Source organism: Chelmon rostratus, chromosome 13 (genome assembly GCF_017976325.1).
Source record: "Chelmon rostratus isolate fCheRos1 chromosome 13, fCheRos1.pri, whole genome shotgun sequence".
NCBI classification, from domain to species: Eukaryota; Metazoa; Chordata; class Actinopteri; order Chaetodontiformes; family Chaetodontidae; genus Chelmon; species Chelmon rostratus.
In genome coordinates this window covers 14,267,847-14,286,279 of record NC_055670.1, presented here as the reverse complement: position 1 = coordinate 14,286,279, position 18,433 = coordinate 14,267,847, and the positions used below count along the sequence as shown (strand labels likewise).

Sequence of the window (18,433 nt, the reverse complement as noted above, 5' to 3'; positions counted from 1 at the left end):
GTGTTATTTCAGAAACTATGACCTCTTACAGAATAACTTGCAAATCCATCCAACCTGTTAAAGGGCTTGTTTTCATCTCAAGAAGAACCATTTTTCTGGCATCCAGAGTGCACTCTCCTCTGCATGCACCAATAACGATGCCAGACCCTCTTATTTTTGGATGGACATTCACTCCCAGGTGCTCACACATCATTTAAGATTTCCTGTCGTTGCCAGGATAAGCTCAGAAATGCTGAAAAACATTAGTCACACATAGTACAAGAGTTGCAAGAGTTTTTTCTGGTGAGCGGGATAAAAAATAGCATATTGTAATGTCATGCATTGAATGTAACAAAAGCTCTGCAGAAGACGTGATGAACGTGATGGCACTCACACTTGTAGTCTGTCGCAGCTGAAGAATATAAATTTCAAGCAATGCCTCAAATAAAACCATATGTCCCTCTGCAGAACTGCAAAGTCATACACATCCTCCATGAATCATTACAGAGTACAACTAAAGGGGAATTTATTTTAACAACTTGTGAGGTGTGATTTATTTTTTCAATTAAATCCCTTTGATAGATTATCCATATGGTGCCGACAGAAACCCTACATTTCCTTCAGTACGCAGTGACATTACTGCCGCGATATTTGCCTTTTGTCAGTCCTTGTAAGAGTCCCAGGAACTTTTGTTAAGCCATGCCAATAAATTAAAAGTTTGGATATCCAATAGCATGTATACTTACATGAAATAAATAGTCATTTTAAAAAGGCCAGCTGGTGCTGGTTGGCTGACCTGACATGAGTAACTGCATTCCCTCTGTTTCTCTGCATCATGGTTCGATGCATGCCAGTGTCCTGGTGGCGAAGGTAAATGAATTGATTTAATACATTTCACTTTTTCCAGTTATTATTTTAGTTCCAGCAGGTTATGGCAGTGTGTTTTGATCTTGAAGGTGTTTTTATTGTTAAAAATTCTGTGGTAAATTTGCATTATCTTCTTCAATGCAAAATGACAGTCCTTGGCACTTCGACTGTACCTACCTTTCCTCAAGCACTCTGTGTTAAGTGGAGTAAGATATAGTCACTGAAACATTCTATTCTTTATTCAATATGTGTATTCTGTCATCAGTTAAAGGTTAGCATCGACTCTCATTTTAATATCTTTACTAACAGGTGCACCAAGGACAAGATTCAGTAGCATGTCAGCTTTTCATTGTGCACTGTAAAAATATGTGTGTGTGCAATAACCATAAAAGTGTATTTTTTACCTCTTTAGCTGTATTATTTACAATAACCTGTCATCTCTGAAATATCTGACAGTTAAGTACCCACCACAGAGTGCTGCAAAATAATCAGTGCGCGGAGCAAATATATTCATCCATTTGTTTTTACATTTTTCTTTATTTTGACTGCATTCCTCTTCTGCTTTCCAAGTGAAGGTGAATGTTAATGTGTAGTTGATGTTAAGGAGGAGCTGAGATTAGGCCAATGCTAGGCCACCTGCTGAAGGGAATCGACTAGTCTGAGCTGGTGCACAGAATTACAGATGAGGCTTTACCCATCCCGGGACTCTCAGAGATCACTTTCCAACCTGCATGCCAGAATTAGTGGAGGCTGAAAGAATTGTAAACACCATGTTGGAGCGTAGAGTATTTCAGTCATTAATTGCTTAAAAATACATTTTCATCATTGGAGCATTTTTAACATGAGCAGTCAAAATTAAAAAAAAATTGATCTCACATATTGGAAAAAGTTCATACCATGCACCTAACAGTGGTATTCGTGGACTTAATAGAGCCAGTGCAACCGTGCATATTAATAGTACCAAAAAAGTTGATCTCATGTCGATCACTATTGTTCCTTATTAAACGTTTATTTGTGCAGTTATCAGTAGCTGCACTCACATTTGAATGGATAGCAGCACGTTGTTCCGTGACCCCTGCCCGTCCACTCCGAAGCACAGAGCACTGAGTAGGCTGCACCAATGCAAATCGGACGTCAGGAAGTAAATGGCCAGGCCTCTGCTTGTCCATCTCCCTCTTTAAGCTGGTTTCATAACACTTCACAGGAACTGGAGTTTCCTTTCTCGCGTTTTGTTTTTCCTAGTTCATCAAAGTTCAGAAGGCAGTGCTGCTGCACAGAGAAATTCAGTCTTTCAATCCTAATATTTTATTCTTGTTGTCCGCAACAGCCTGTTTAATACGCCGAGCAACATTTTAGCAAAGCTAGACCAGAGAGTATTTTTTACAGCCTGGAGCTTGGCAATCGAAATTAAAGGAGGGGTAGTTTTGCGTTGGTTTAAAATTGTTATCTTTACATCCTAAAGCAGAAAAGAAGTTATGATTTTGAGAAACTAGTCCCGGTCAATGTCAGAAATGCATTTTCCAACTCTGCAATCTAGGGAGATAAAAACTCAATTAATCGATCAATTTCATATCAGTCTCCCTTTTAGATATAGTTGTTCTTGTGCAGGTAGAACAGCTACAATTATTGCTGCGTTGGTTTTTAGGTCATACTGCAGGGGTTTGGTTTTGCTTTAAATGAGATGAAGATGAAGATGAAGTTGGACAGGCAACATACTGACAGCACAGTTTGAGGGGTTTTAAGGTTGGTATTGACGGAAAGCGACATGATGTGAGGCAGGATTCTTATTGGGATTCAAAATGTAATATTGTCATTGTGATTTCATATTAATATTTTTGAGATTTCTGAGCAACGGTAATCGATATTATAATCTAAATTTTATTTAGTGCAGTTAAGTTTATCTGTTCTTGCCGTAAGTTTTGTTTATTAGCTCATAGTTTTCAGAGAAATCTTAATTCACCTTACAGGTGTGGCTATTGACCAGGCAGAGCAACAGATTTTCTCCTTCTTTCTTCAGTGTTTGCCAGGTAATGGTATACCAGTATTCTTAAATGTTGGATGTAAGATTTACAAACAGATAGTCATGTCACTTCAACCTCGAGATCTGAAATCAATATTAAGACATCCTTAGGATTTTAACCAGAAAGGTCTTACTAGATTCTCCATGTCATCCATGTTTGTTTCCTGTTCTGTCCTTTAATGCGATGCTTGGTGCATACTCATTGACCAAGGAATCCATAAATTCAGCCTTTTCAGTTGTTTTACATGCTTTTAACATGTTGAAATACAATGATATAGTTGAAACATGTTCACCATCTTTTGGAGTATTCTCAATATCAAAGCCATTAAATAAAAACCTGCTATTTGTAACTGGATCACTTCTCCAGGAGTGAAAAGATAAAGTTTAGCTCCCTGCCAACGCGAGAACACAACTAGACAAGAACAAAACTGAAATGGATAGGTGGTCACATGAGTAATGTTCATTTATCACACAGTCACTCATGCACATGAAATGTTCATTAACATGTCAGGGCTAGGATTGTGTTTGACAGTAAATTTTCGAAGCCATCATTTTATTTCCCATATCACAACAAACCTGCAAAATTGTCCTTTTTATGAAGACAAAGTCAACTAAGCTAAATCTATTCAACTCACAGCTTTGTGATTGATTATTTTTCTATAATCAGTCTTTATAGAAGGTGCTGAGTGAGCTCACTTATTCACCTCAGAGACACCTTACACTGAGGGCCAGGACACTGCCAATAGCAGCAGGAACATTTGTTATGGTAATTTTCCTTTTAAAAATTTCCTTTATGGATGATCTCGGTATTTCTGTCAAACCTCTCTCTCTCTCTCTCTCTCTCAGAGTCCTGCATGAACATAAAATTGAAACGTGATGATTTGATAACCATCTGATATGCTCAGCAGTAGGGAAATGTTTGACACAGCAAGTGGAGTGCGTAGGGTTGATAACACTGCAGCATTGATTAAACACATTTTTAACTGAACTGTTAAATGAGGTTCAATAATGAAGATCCCATGCCATGATCAAGTTCTATATTCAACTTCTTCAATTAGTTTCGTGCATAAAATCTTTGTCACATCTGTTGCAAGGAATGAGTCTATTGGACTTCTGGAGATGTACAGGGCATTATGCTGTAATTCCTTCTTGGGAAGTGTTGCTGCTGTAGTTGTTGTCTTTGGATTGTAATTGTATGCAGAAAAGCATTCGGGTGTTAAATGCATTTGTCTTACAATGTGTAACAGGATGTAGCAGGTCTGTCTAGCAGAAACTCTGATTCTATTTAAGGGATTTACATGCAATCAGAATAATTTAAGTCCTGTTCTGTCACAACATATTTGCGTTGGTGACATGTTGAAAACAGCTGATGAGACCTCAGTTGAGCCTATCTGCTCCTCATTGGTTGAGGTATTTTGAGGAAATGGGGTGGAGGGTGAATGATTACTATGTAACTGCTGCACAGCGCAAACAGGGCTTATTTGGTCTGCAGTCATCTTCCCCATGTCCTCTTTGAGTAAACATATCTTGCAAGAGAAAGTGCAGCCCAGAGAGTATGCATGCGCTGTGTGTCATTAGTCTGTGTGTGTTTTTGTATTGCACTGACTGTAAAGTGAGTGTGTTTCCTGCCTTTACTCAGAGGCAAGCCCTGCCCCATGGATACGCATGTTCAGATAGGCCTTAGGTTATTGCAACATTTGTCGGGGTGAGGTTCAAGGTGTGAGGTAGGCATGGGTGCAGCTTCTGCATGATTTACTTTGCATGTCCACTTTGTTGAGAAGGTGCAGGAGATGTTGTCGGAGCATTATCTACTCGCCAGATAGTGCCACACTTCTCATCCTGTCTAATCCTACAGCAACTAAAGGACAGGTATGTGCCTATTTAAAAGAGACTGCATCATTCTCTGTAGCTTATTCAGGGTTCAGGGTAATGATTGATGGAGTGATTGTGTGTGCATGTGAGACTGTTTGTGCTATGGAAAGGAGACATTCCTTTGCTGTTGGGTGTGTAACAATGAGCAAAGCATTTTCAGCAATTGAGAGCATAAAGTGAAACATCTAGGGATCTAATAATAACTTTTTGTGTTTTGCTGCTGGCAAGGCCATTGTGCCTCACCAAGAATTCGCCATCCTTCTCAAAAGAATCTCAAAAGCATTTTCCATGTGCGGCACCCACAGTACGGAGGAGTCACACTATGTGGACACTTAACAATGTGCTCTCTGAGGTTAAGGTTAATGTGGGGCATGCAGTATGTACAGGACTACTGGTATATTTGTGTTACCCACATTCTCAAATCAGCTCAGAGCAGTCAGGGCTTCAATCAACACTTCCTTACCACGTGTTCCGTGTAACAGTGTATGCAGTAGGGGATTTCAGAAATTGTTTCAGAATTCAGTCACTTGCTGTGAAAACATAATGCTGGTGGTTGTGAATGCTTTTTGAGCTGATGCTTTAGTGTTTTTCTATCTCAGTCTTCATTCTGGGGATTTACTGAGGCTAAAACGCATTATTGTCCATCGTGGTGAATTCTGATAAATTTTACTTGACCACAAATGTTAGTTTTATTCAGCCAAGTCAAGACACTGTTTGAAAGAAGCAATTAAGCATTGCAGGTCTTTCGGGACGTTAGTAATCGGTCTTTATTTCTCAACACAAAAGATGTTCACATGCTACATAGGGGCCACAGGGGCCTGAGAGCAGGTGGGTTTTCATCAAAAATATATACATATATATATACACACATACACACACAAGCATGTTCTTTGTTTGACCACTTCAAGGTTGTTTTCGGACATCCTGGTGAGTGCATATGTTGGCTGAGAGGTTTAATGGGATGTTAAGCTTGATGCATGATGAAATATTTATTAGCTTACTGCAGACAATGTAGCTCTTAGAGAAGGTATTTTGTGCTTCATGGATTGTATGTGGAATTAAAAAAGAGTTTTCTGAAGATAGTATTGAACTGTTATTTATCACTTCCTTTGTGCAGTAGATAGAAAAGATGTAGCTTGTTGTAGGTTCCCTGAGCAGCTCTCAGCTCTGTTTGCGCTCTAGATTTCCCAGCCCTTTTCATCTCAGCAAGTCAGAGCAATCAGCATTTGAACCGCTGCTTCTCTGAGACTCCCTGCAATTGAAATTCAGGCTAATGTATAATTATTTCTCAGTTCATCTCCATTTGTCTGCGTTGAATGTCTGTGACCCAGTCTCACTCGGCCTCCTGAAGACAAATCCTCCACCCGCTGACTGGCAGACAATAGATCTTTTGACTTACAGCAACACTGAATGTGTTCAGGTGACTGCAGTTTATCTCTTCTTGAAGTAAAAGTGCGAAACAAAGGAATACATAAGTCAGTGCTTTCACATGCTCTTAAGTCACCTGGTCAGCTGTCAGATTTCTGAAAATGAAAGGAAGGATTATTGCTCATAGAAATCAAATTGAAGGTCAGACTAAAACAGAAACTTAGGAATCAATTCTAAATAAGATTATTAATGTAAAATTCAGACATATGAGCAAAGTCAAGGAAACTGTGTGTTCTCCGACTAGAGGTCGCCTGACCTCTCAATGCACCATCAATCCAAATGCTCTGACCAGAAAGAAAACTATGCTTTTGGATGATAAATCATTAATACGCTTAATAAGCAGTCCTGACTCAACACATGCCCTGGGAAAAATGTGCATTTTGACCAGATGCATGTAAACACAGGAGTTACAATAATCATGTCATTGCAGTGCATGTAAATGTGTGCTTTCCTGCTTTAACCTGATTTCTCCCGGTAACCTCGTTTCCTGTGTGCATGTAAACGTAGCATGTGTGACGGCTGATATTATATTTGCTTCTGCAGTGCTCCTTGGGGAAGGTGACATGAGGCACAGGTGGCTTTCAGAGGGATCAGAGAACTGATGAATTCATGTCTGTAGATGAAATTGATGCAGGGCTGTAGTATTTCAGTCTGGGACAGTAGATCTCTCTAAACTCTTTTATGCAACATTCCCTTTAGAAACATGCTCTTTCATTAAGATTTGATACTAACAGAATTAGTCAGATTAAAAAAAAAATCTTTGCACTAAAGCTTCCATTTCCTGTTCCCTCCTTCAATAACCGCATTTAATCGAGAGTCACAGAAAGAGGGGTTGTGCAAGAAGCTCAGAGGAGTGGCTGGAGTCTGAGGTCAGTAGATCAGATCACGTGATCTGACGAGTCAGGGTGGGGTCAGACTAAGACTTTTCTTGGCAGGCTTGGAGACATTGAGGATTATGATACTTTAAAGGGGAGCTTTAGCTCTGGCTAGAAAGCGTGTCTGGTAAAAGAGATGCTTATTTCCATGTTGAAACGCTCTGTCACTGAGAGAAAGACTGTTTAAAACAAGCAGGTTTGTTTTGCCATTAGCTGTGCTCTAAGAGCTTGTCCTGCTGTCCTATACTGAGTGTTTATTTTCTGCTTAGTCAAGGGAAATAACCATAGTGGTAATAATTAGACACTGGGTTGCCTCTTTGTTGCCTCCAGGATGAGGTCATCTTTACTCTGTGGGAACTGAGCAGTATGGTCCTTAGGTATTAACCGAATGACAACCTTGAAATGTGCACAGACTGGCCTCACCTCCTTAGCTTCTCACCTACTTCTCAGCCTCTTCAGACTGTCTAAGGGCTGGTCGTAGCACAGCTTTTAACCGCCAGGCAGTTCAGCAAGGTTATTTTTCCCCTCAACATTTGGAGGGTAACACAAAGAGAAATGCTGAAGAACCAGTCAGCCGTGTGCCTATAGGACTGTGGTAGGTTGGCAGTAGCATCATTGTCTTCGCTCCTAATCCAGAGCTGCTGAGAACTCCAAGCTAAGCAGATTGAAATCACTCTGGACCAGATAAAATGGGGAATTTTAGAGGTAGGCTCAGATACACATCACACTTTTTCTTAGCTTAATGCCGCCTTCAGTAGGTTTTGCTTTCCTTTTTGTATGTTGTTTTTTCTGTGGTTCTGTTTCCTACAGTCTGCTTAGTGTGCACTTTCCTACAGCCAGGTTTAGACTGCTCAGAAATATTCATTTGGAAACATTATATACACAGATTGTGGTCAAAGCGTCAGGAATTTTCTTTGCTTTTTTTTTTTTTTTTGACAGGCTAGTAAGTCATTTTTTTATGGAAGGCATGTTTAATCAAATCATGTCTACAGAAAGGCATGATATAGTCCATTTTATGCTTAATATATTGTGATTTAAATAATAGTCACCATAACAGTGTCCAGCTTCCATAGCTGCACACTTCTCTTTGTCCTTCAGTGAGAAGATGCTGAGAGAAAAAGCAGAAAGGATTTTGTCCAACCCAACCGGCTTGGCAACTTCTGTCAGTTTTAAAATTTGCACTCGGTCGGGCCTGTCTGTGTTGTTCTCCTCTGTGTTTGTGCAGAAGTCAGGGAGGAGGAGCTCAAACAGCTCAAAATTCAAACAGCCTTTCCCGTTTCCTGTTGCTGTGTTTTCTGGGAATCAAGTGCCATGTCCTTGATTCAGAGGCTGCAGTGGAGGTGGGCGGGAGGCAAAGCTCTATGTTGCAATACCATGAATGAGCAGGAAAGGAATTTAGGAGACGGACAGGGGGATACATGGAATATCCTGTGAGGACTAACATGCTTGATGGTAGTAAAACCTTATCTGTCATTTAACACCAGGCCTGGCACATGGCTCGGTTCAGCTCAGACACCTTGAAATGCTCATGCAGCCTTGGTGACAGACTCCCAGAATACCTCAGGGTCACATTTCGTCCAAATGTCTGGGGGACCTCCCACGTACTCCTTGCCTCCCTCCCCAGCTGCCTCATCCCTGGCCAAAAACTTTTATGTTCTCACTGTAAACAACCCAACCGGCTCACACAAACTGGCTGTCAGCCTGAGCTAAATGATTCCTTACTTGTCTGTGTGTGTGTTTGTGTCTGTGTGTGAGTGGGTGTGGTAGACACATTCAAGTCAGTGAGTGCTTCTACATGACAGTATGTGACCCTTTAACCCTTTTTAGAATGATGTCTGTTCGCAAGAAATTGACTCATTCAGTAAAGCTACTGTATACCGGGTCCTGCATTCACCCTCAGGCTGCCATTATGGATAAGCATACTATAATACTTCTGTGGAAGGAGTATTCAGTTGCTAGCGACAGCGCTACTTTGTGAATTACTGTATGATCATGGTGGTTTTAGCTGCTAATATTCCTCCACATATTCACATGTAAAGATGTCGTCTCACCACAACATGCATCACCTCGACTGCATCCTGTATGGTGCAAGTCACGATATATGTGGAGAACCCAAAGGGTGGAATATGTCTTTATGTTGGTATCTTGGAGACGACAGTGGCAGTGGATCTCTAAGGCAGTAAAAGTCATAGTAAAATAAAATTCCTGTTTCCCTGAAGTCACATAGCTCCTATGTTATTAGACGTCTTGCATTTGTCTGCCTCTGCAGCCCTGAGATGTGAGGCAGCCATTGCAGCCTTTAGCTGCGCTGTCTGGCTCAACAGGCTCTTTCTAGTAAATATGGATCCACCTTGAGCAACGTTCCCTTGACACTCTCCCTGTCAACAGATATAATGAGACCATAACTATTCGTTCTACTTTCTCATTTCAGTCCAGGACAAGAGGCCAGTGAGAGCGAAGGAGACAGGAACACCTTATCTCCTCCGTCGGGCTGTTTTTTAGCGTTATTTTTTTTCAAAGGCCGGCCCTCACTCATCTTCAACCTTTCCACTGCTTCTTATACACAAGCATGTATAGTCTTCACCTGTGCGCACACATTTCGGGCAGCTTATGCATCCTTAGGATTTGAATTTCCATTGTTTTGCGCCTTCACTAGAATCGCTGGCTGTCGTTCTGTTTGTGTTGTATTTTTTTATGTGACTGTATTACATACACAAATCATTATTTAACTTGTGTGTTGTCTCAAGGCCATATGGCATTGATTTGCACTGTCACAGACGTGAAACACTGACAGCCTTTTTCTCTTTGGGCCATATGGTGTGTGTGGGTGTACGTTTGTGTATTGCTGGTGGTGGTGGCGTGTGACCATTGATAGTCACTGCTCATCACTCCGCTGTGTATATCGGGGAGTGGCTGACTCAAAGAGTGTGTTTGCACATGCATACACACACGCTGCTATGTGTGTACAAGATTGTGGGGGATTTTTGTGTTGTTTTGTTTTTTTCCAGAAGAGTGCCTGTGGTGACCAGATTTTGTTTGTTTGTTGTGTGTGCGTGCGTGTGTGTGTCCGCACAGGAGGAATGCCAGCTCCTGAGCAGAGCCCAGTGACGGAGGAGGGGCTTCTGCTGACCATCCGCGACAGTTCAACTGGCCGCAACATGGAGGCTGACAACACCGCCAACAACATCCTGGCCTCCGTCAAAGAACAGGTTGTGTGTTTCTTCCGTTCATACTTCACTAAGAGCCCATTGATTCATTCTACATCTCTGTTATCTTGGGACTGTTAAAGCTTTATGAACCATTTATGTACAGTGACATTTATAGAATGCTAAATTGTCTCATGACTGACTCACACATTCGAAGAAATCCACTGGGTACCGTATGTCGACATCTTTTTCCTGCAAATTTGTGTCACACGCCCTGTTGTCACTGTAATCATATAACTTACCTCTGCGACACAGAGCTCGCAGTAGAAAGTTGTCATTTCTTCGTGTGTGGGATGATGAAAAGATTTTTTTGTTTATAGCAGAACTGTGGTCGGAGTGGACTTCGTTTATTTCTTTTTTGTCTTGTGGAAAGATTGAAGTGGAATAAACTTGACTAGGAGCTATTGGTTGTTTATTGCCTGCAGTCATGGCCTGGCTTGCATGAATGGACAACCAGGAAGATCATCTCTAACTGGGTTTGTGAGCCTGTGGAGGGACATGCCCTCTGACTCACTCCATCTATGCCTGTCTCTCTGTGATTCATCCACACTCCCTTCTGTTACACACACACACACACAAGCTCCCTTCCTCTCTGGCTGCTCTCCAGCCCTCCATATTCCTGGGACTCCAGCACAGGGCAAACCGGGCTAAAGAGATCTACTCATTATTAATGATGTTAATTCCCTTCTGTGACATCTCACATACCTTTCTTTTTCCCGAGTGACACTGTAGTTGAGCTACAATTTGAAATGAATTGAATGTGTTCTCTGGTATTTATTAACGAATGACTCACAACGTCCCATGTAGGCTCACTGCAGGAAAATGGGTATTGTTTACATGTGCAATGAAGGAAGGAAGGAGAGAGCACCTGCCGATGTCACTTCCTTCCCTAGAGTATTCCTCAGTGGCTCGTCCGGTTAGAGCAGATATCCATGCAGGCAAGCAGGAAGAGCGAGTAGTCTGCCTGAGCTGTTGCTTTTAGAGCGACTGGCTGGAGACATGCCTCAAAGGGGATTCCTGTTAAAGAGCAGAGCCTGTAAAATGATCGTTCTCCTTAGTATTTAAGTTGGAGAGGCAAATCAGAGGGTGAGTGAGAGTTAATAGAGGGAGGAGGTCAGAGACCGGGTTAGTGTGAGTGTGCTTTTTCCTTCTGTGCTCTTGCGTGAGGCTTTCCTGTGATTGTTGAGAGGCAGACCTTCGAGGGATTTCGCTGTTGATGTAAACATGCGAGTCTGCTGCATTGTAGCTGTGGTCGCAGTTAGGGCTGGGGCTTCGGATGACTGGGTGTTTGGTAAGTGTTTACTTTACAGCTCTACTATCTTTTATGTTTTGTCCCCTTTTCATTGGCTTATTTCCCTCCCTTCACTTGTCTTATTCACTCTCTTTCCAAACTTTTGTTTCTGTGACTGCTGTGGTTACAGCTGCGCAAGCTTTTCCCAGATGCCCAAACAAGGAGAGATTCACCGACGTATTATTATTGCATTCTCCCTGTGTGTTCATTTGCCTTGACTTGTGTCTTCCCTCTTTCTTCCCTTCTGACTGCTAACAAGCCCCAATCTTTTTGCCATTCATTTGAGGATTTGGTTCGTGCTGCAGTTCCTCCTTATTAGAGTCCTGTCTTTGCTATGTGCCTCTTTAATAGCACTGATCCACCATCTCGATGTCACATTCATAATGGTTAATTATAGACCCCATTCAAGTGTTTAAATGTCAATGTTTTTATTTCTGCACATTTACACTTGCTTCGAAGAATCATGCATGCTATTTTTTTTTAGCCACATAACCTAAAACTGTGTTGTAATTCAGAATTAACTTTACAAATTTCCTATCTTCAGTATTTATTATCTTATTAAATTTTCATTTAACTGGAGGGGTTGTTTCAAGGATTATCCAAGACCTAGTTTTTTATCTGTTTCATCTTAAGTGTAATTGAAGCAGTGGGAGGCTGTGGCACTCATCCAGACAGATTGTCCTTTCTGTAGATTCAGCATTCATGGCACTCTGGTGTGTGTAGTCAGTGTTTTTAACTTTTTTCTTTTTAAACTTTATTCTTTTTTCTATATATTTTATTTTTCCCACAGGCCCACAGATGTTTTTGGTGTTTATTTGAATATTAGAAAAAATAGGTGTCCAAAAAATCAGTACTCAGTAATTCCATATGAGAATCATCTATCAAAATACCATTTGCAGCTCATACATTGTGTAGTTTATGTAGTACATTGTGTTTATCACTGCATTTTTTTTCCCATTCTTATTCTAAAACAGTCCGCTCACCAGCTCTTTTGCATTTTATCCTGATTTTTCTCTTCACTCTTTGTTGCTGAAAGCATAATCTGAGCCAGGAGAGGACCCTGTTTATTGTAAATTGTAGTAGGAAACAACAACTTCCTAATGCATGGGAACATAAAGTCTGATTAGAAATATGTTTAAAAATGTTGAAAAAACGATGAACTGTGTGCTTTTTTGAGGTGATTCCTCATTGAAATTATAATTGATTTAATGGCCTCTGACATGAATGTCAGATCCTGCCTCACTGGATGTCAGATACTGCCTCAGTATAGAGACACGACAGCCGTATGTTATAACACTGAATCTGACAGCCTTCTCTTAGCTTTTTTTTTTTTTTTTGCCTCATCATTCACAGAAAATCTGTCTTCTTTGCTGTAAATCTTTTTTCCCTCCGCTTTCACTACTCAAATAAGGGCAGGGTGATAAGTCAATATTTTATTATTTATCATTTCCCGAAAGAATTGTATCACAGTGGTATGAACATACTTCATTATCGTTTTGCAAAACTCTGTTGTGAAATTACTTTGAACACATTTTGATTCTGAATTGACTGAGCTGTTAAAGTTCTTATTCATTTGTAATATTTGGATACTCGATATCAACAGCAGAAAAAAACATCCCTCCAGTAAAGTTGATTGTGTATGAAAGAAGAAAGGCAATTATGTTAATTAGTAAGACATACAACTTTCAGTGTTTTGTTATATTTGAGCTTAATTGATTTATGCTTCTCCCCTTCAGCGATGCCAGACTTTGGGGAAAAAGTGCAGTGTTGACCAATGAATCTGTATCAGTATCAATATTGTATACTATTGGTGGGGAAATACCCTGTATATTGCAGTTGATACACTGGCAAAACCACACAGTATTGTGCATCCCTTGCAAATTCCTTTGGACCTGTGGTAGACTGTTACTATTTGAATAGAGATATTGGGAAATCTGTATAACAATTTTGGTAACCTCCCAAAACCAACATTGGCCAGGTGTGCGTAGGAGAGAAAAGAAGCAGGGTTTGAACTTCACTCCTAAGCACTATTTTTTCATTAAACAACCGAGTGCAACACTACAAATGCCCCCCCTCTGACAACAGGCTTTTCACCTCAGCATCAAGTGAGGTCATTCAGAAGCATGTTCGGACAACACGTCATATGAACTAGTTCTCTTTTAGTTTAACCCAGCCCCCACAAACACTCCTCAAGCTGGATCCTGCTGCATCTTTGCGTGAACTTTTTTCATGTTAGCTCATGCTTATATCCAGTGTGTCAAGTTTGTGTGCTACAGCAAATGAAGGTACAGGTTCTGTGTAGCTTTCACTGATAATGAAGTGTGTTGATGGCTACATTCAATCAGGCTTTGAACCACCATTTTGTCCAAGCTAACATTGTGTGCATTTACATGCATATAAAAATAACATATCATTGCCTGATTAGGAGACTGTGAAATGCTTTTGATGTTTTCTTTTGTTTTAAGTGATCCTTTAGTTTTATTAGTTTTCATTCTTAGTTTGCTTAGCTTTGAGATATTGTGACTGTTTCTACCCAAATAATATGCAAATGTCAGGTGAGTTTCCAACATGTTGGTTAATCAAAATGCAAATCAAAATGTGATTCCAACAGTTATGTAAATATTGTGAAGAGAGTGTCTCAAGATTACACCATCAAAAGGCCAGTTATGAAGGCTTTGTAACATATCTTAAAGCCATTTTGGGAAGCCAAGTGATATTAACTTGTTTTAGAGTAGCTTCCTTCAAATGTACGGCAAGATGCTGGTTGTAGGGCTGATTTTATTCCCTCAAATCCATATTGCAACCAGTAGTCCAATAGTTCTATGATATGCAAATATGCAAGCGCAAACTTCACAGTCAAAATTATTGCTTGTTCGTGTTAAGTGGAAAGTTTTTCCTTAATATCTCTGAAGTTTATTCCTGACGGTTCACATTTGAATGCAAGTAAGATGAGTGTAATTACTTGCACCATATGTGTGTAGTTACATTTCCATAGCCAAAACTTAGTTAAAAAACAAACAAACAAACAAAAACATTACAACTGTGGTAATTTTACAATTCCACCGGTTCTCCTATGACGCCACTATGATTAAAGGTACCCTGTGGAGTTTTTAACCACTAGTAGCACTATGGAGCAATGTTTTTTTTACATAGTTTGATAACTGCTGATGGTAACACAGAAAAAGAACAAAAAATGCTGCAAGCTTGCAAACAGGGATGTAGACAACAACAATTTAGTTGGTAAATCTAACTTTTGTTTGTTTACAACAAAACTCCACATGGCACCTTTAAATCTAAAGTAGTTACAGGAGATCAGTAGGTGACAGTGGTGCATCTCTTTGTTTGCAAACTCTAAAAAAAATAAGCTTGAACTCTTGGGCAAGAGCTGTCAGCTACAAAGAAGATACATTATTGTTGCTAAAGGAACATTATTTATTTGTTAAAGCATTTCTGGCATTTCCATTCAGATGCGCAAATGTAATGCCCATACTGTAACATATGCATGAACGTTTGTATAGACTGTAGATGCTGGATGTCCTCACAGTTGCACATCAGCATCCTTTTGAGAACAAGCCAGATTCGATTTTGAAACGTATACAGGAGCCCTTAGGTTGTCTCATAAGGGAGCCTGTGGCACCCACGTAACAGGCATCAATGAGTGTCAGGTCAGCTCTTTAAAGAGCATCTCATTGATCACTCTGCCCTCATCTCTGCTTCCTACCGTTTCTCCCAGGAGAGGAATAGCTGCAGGAGTGGGGGGCCCTTTAGGTGCGTCAACTTTGATTTTTATCCTCACCAAGCACTCCTTATTGTACACACACGTGTTCACTGGCTTCTCAGTATGCCTATTTTAGTTGTGTTTGTGTTACAGCATCAGTAGACTGGAGAAACGGAAAGAGTGGGAAGGATGGTAGGTGATGACGAGGCTTGTGCCTTCCCGACAGCTCGCACATTATCATAGAGTAAACCTGCTATGTATAGTTTACGTTTTAAGCATTATTAACTTAACATGAAATGTCAAGGCTTACTGCAGAAACACTACACATTTGCAACCATAATTACTCAAAATCTGCTTTACTGACCAACTGTTCCATGTGTACACATACGAGGAATTTTCATTGCTCTCGATGTTACACACAGTTCCAATAGGAATAGAGATCAAAATAAATATACAGCAAAAAAAAAAACAAAAAAACGACGGAGTTGAACAAAGACACAAAGATAGGTAAACATAAACATAGAGCTATTATCTGCATACAAGTAGCAGCAGGCTAATGTCCAATATCAACAACACTTCATGTGTCACCCATAGTGATGAAAGCAGCTTTGTTTTTATTGTCAGCACGTTTCAGCTGCACACTTGCCACTCTTTATAGTAAGTGTACGTATTTCTGGATGGATCATGGATCATGATCTGAATCCCAGTTCAAATTCAGTGCCTTTTATTTGACATGTACTTCAGATGGGTTTGAAGCAATAAGAGCTTCAGACAGGGCCAGAGGAGGAAGTCTTTATCCTTTCTCTGTTGTGGGGAGATTTCCACTCTAACATAAATGTAATTCTGTGGTTACATTGGTCTTTGCAATCTAAAGCGCTGTTGAGGACATAATTTTTGGTATCAAGACTGCGGTTTCTTGCCCTTGGAAACTGTGTTTTGGTGTGCTTCTCTTCCTCTTCCATTATGAGGCTTTGCCCTCAGAGTAGTGCTGTTATTAGCTATGCCTGGACATGCCTATATGTACCACACAACTGGCAAAAAGGGCCTCTTAGGCACACCGTGCTATGGTGTTTCAACACACTGCCTCTCTAAAGCACCACAGTGGAATTTTCCCACTTCGTTGGAGTCCATTACACGTGAAAAATCTGTGTGCCTCCTGCTTCTCCATAGCAAACTGGAGTTCCACTCTTTGACCTGGTTTTCATCTGAATCAGGCACAGACAGACTCCAGCGCACTTTGCAAAGCCCATGAGCTGACCTTGCTTTCAGTGCTACAACACCAGCACCCTCTTAAAGACGTGATGAGCTGGCTGAAATATTACCTACTTGAGACACCAATGCAAGCCTCTATCATGTTTTAATGAAGCCAAACTCATCTTTGTCTGAGTGACCCAGCTTAAGGAGTTAATAGTTGGGGCCAGGGCAAAGCTTCAAGGCAGTGTTTTTGCTCTTATGCGTTTCCATGCCATAAGCGCAGCAGAAAGGTTGAATTCTCTCTCTGCGGGCGATAGTGTCTGTTCCACCTCCATAGGCGAAATAAGGACTCTAATTACAATCGACTAGTGATTTTCTCCACTCCTCAGGGTCTTATCTGCCTTCCTCTCCCTAGTGCTGCTGCTGTGACACAGGCAAGGAGAAATCTAGAGGCATAAGCATTCTGGCCTCGATTATAGTCATAAAAATGGAAGCCTGGCTCCGAGCAATTACCCCATGGGGGAGCAGAACAAGTGTGAGAGAGAAAGAGTGAGACAGATTCAGAGGGGAGGGATTCAGGTGAAGGAGAGTGCTCAGATATACAGAGGAAAGACAAAACACTCAGATACAGAGGAAGAGGGTGGTGAGTAAAGGGAAAAGGACAAAAGTGAGAGTGATGGAGGGAGGCAGAGTCAGAGAGGCTGTCACCTGTGAATGGTCCTCTAAAGCGCTGTGGCAGGAGGCTGTCATCGCAGAGGAAAACAGAAAAGAAGGAAAAGAGGAAGAGGAGATAATCTGCTCCCTATGTGACATGATGTCAAAAGAGTGGTGTGTGTGTCTGGCACGGCACAGCGCTGTCGTTTTGAACCCAGCCCTGGGAGATCTCCCCCCAGCTAGCCTGTTAATACTCATCACCATCACTGTCATCATCATCATTATCACTATAATCATTGCCTCTGTCAACAGCACACGCAGAGGACCGGGTCATTGGGGAGCAGGAGTTGTACTCAGGAAGGTGGAAGCGCAGTAAATGCTGCTGGGCTGTCCTTGGACTGGCATATGCCCACAGAGAAAGTTGAGGTACTTGACTGGGTGAATCACCAATGAGGTTTATGCCTCTGTATATCATCCTCTGCCCAAACATCTCTCAGATGAGTTTCTCTAAATGACTGATCCTGAGGTAATCGCCCAAGTCACTGCAGCCTTTGTTCACTACAGCAACCTCCGGATTGACACTCCCCAGATTGCTTACCCTCCTCATTTTGGCCCGGAGCAATGTTCTTTTTGTCTGACACGACGCTATTGATCTCTCAGAGGAATAGTATGTTCACAGGTCTACATGAATTGCACTGGCTGTGTGATTGCACCACGGCAGCATTTTTGGGTTTCGTTCCAATCGAGGAGATACAGATTGCCTCTGTGAGTTACTCTCATTTACTGCCACTTTGCCGTGGCATTATTATCAGCGGCATCACATAAGAGCTTTTGTTGAAATTCAACAGCCTGTCACTGCACTAAACAACAGCAGGTCGAGTACAAAACTTGGATCAAACAACCTGGTGGATGAAGAAAAACAATATTTGATTCTTAAATGTAGGGAAATACTTTCATAATTTGCATCAGTGGATCCTGTTTTTTGACTCTAGGCTTTAACACATTTGCTAAAAGCACCAAGGATAAGGTGATGCTATTAAATGAGAGGCCTGTTCCAACAATGTGTGACAGGCATAGCCCCACAAAGTAACTGAGAATAAGAAATTGTGTCCACCGCTACACAGAAATTTAAATTTGAAATTCATTTAAACGATGCCACATATTGCTCGTTCCACTTGAACTACTAATGGTGCATAAATTGTGCTTTTACAGTGTAATTATGTGCGTCACGCTGTGAATGTTAATGAGGCAGAGATGCAAAAGAATGTACTTTGGTGCTTTGTAGGGGCGTCACACCTCACCAACAAGGGCTACAAAAAGTCAGTAGCA

General features: G+C 41.0%; 1 protein-coding gene across 3 annotated transcripts in view; it reads left to right on the top strand.

Moving 5' to 3' along the window:
• Nucleotides 1-18,433, top strand: part of pkp4 (plakophilin 4) — a 77,685-nt gene that overhangs the window by 4,975 nt on the left and 54,277 nt on the right. For 2 of the 3 annotated variants that reach the window (XM_041950250.1, XM_041950249.1), the window contains exon 2: nucleotides 10,117-10,250. In XM_041950250.1, coding sequence (XP_041806184.1) covers nucleotides 10,122-10,250 — 129 coding nt within the window. In that variant the 5' untranslated portion in view covers nucleotides 10,117-10,121. Of the gene's footprint in view, nucleotides 1-10,116; nucleotides 10,251-11,347; nucleotides 11,539-18,433 lie in introns of those variants that run through there. The other variant, XM_041950251.1, reaches the window with a different exon arrangement.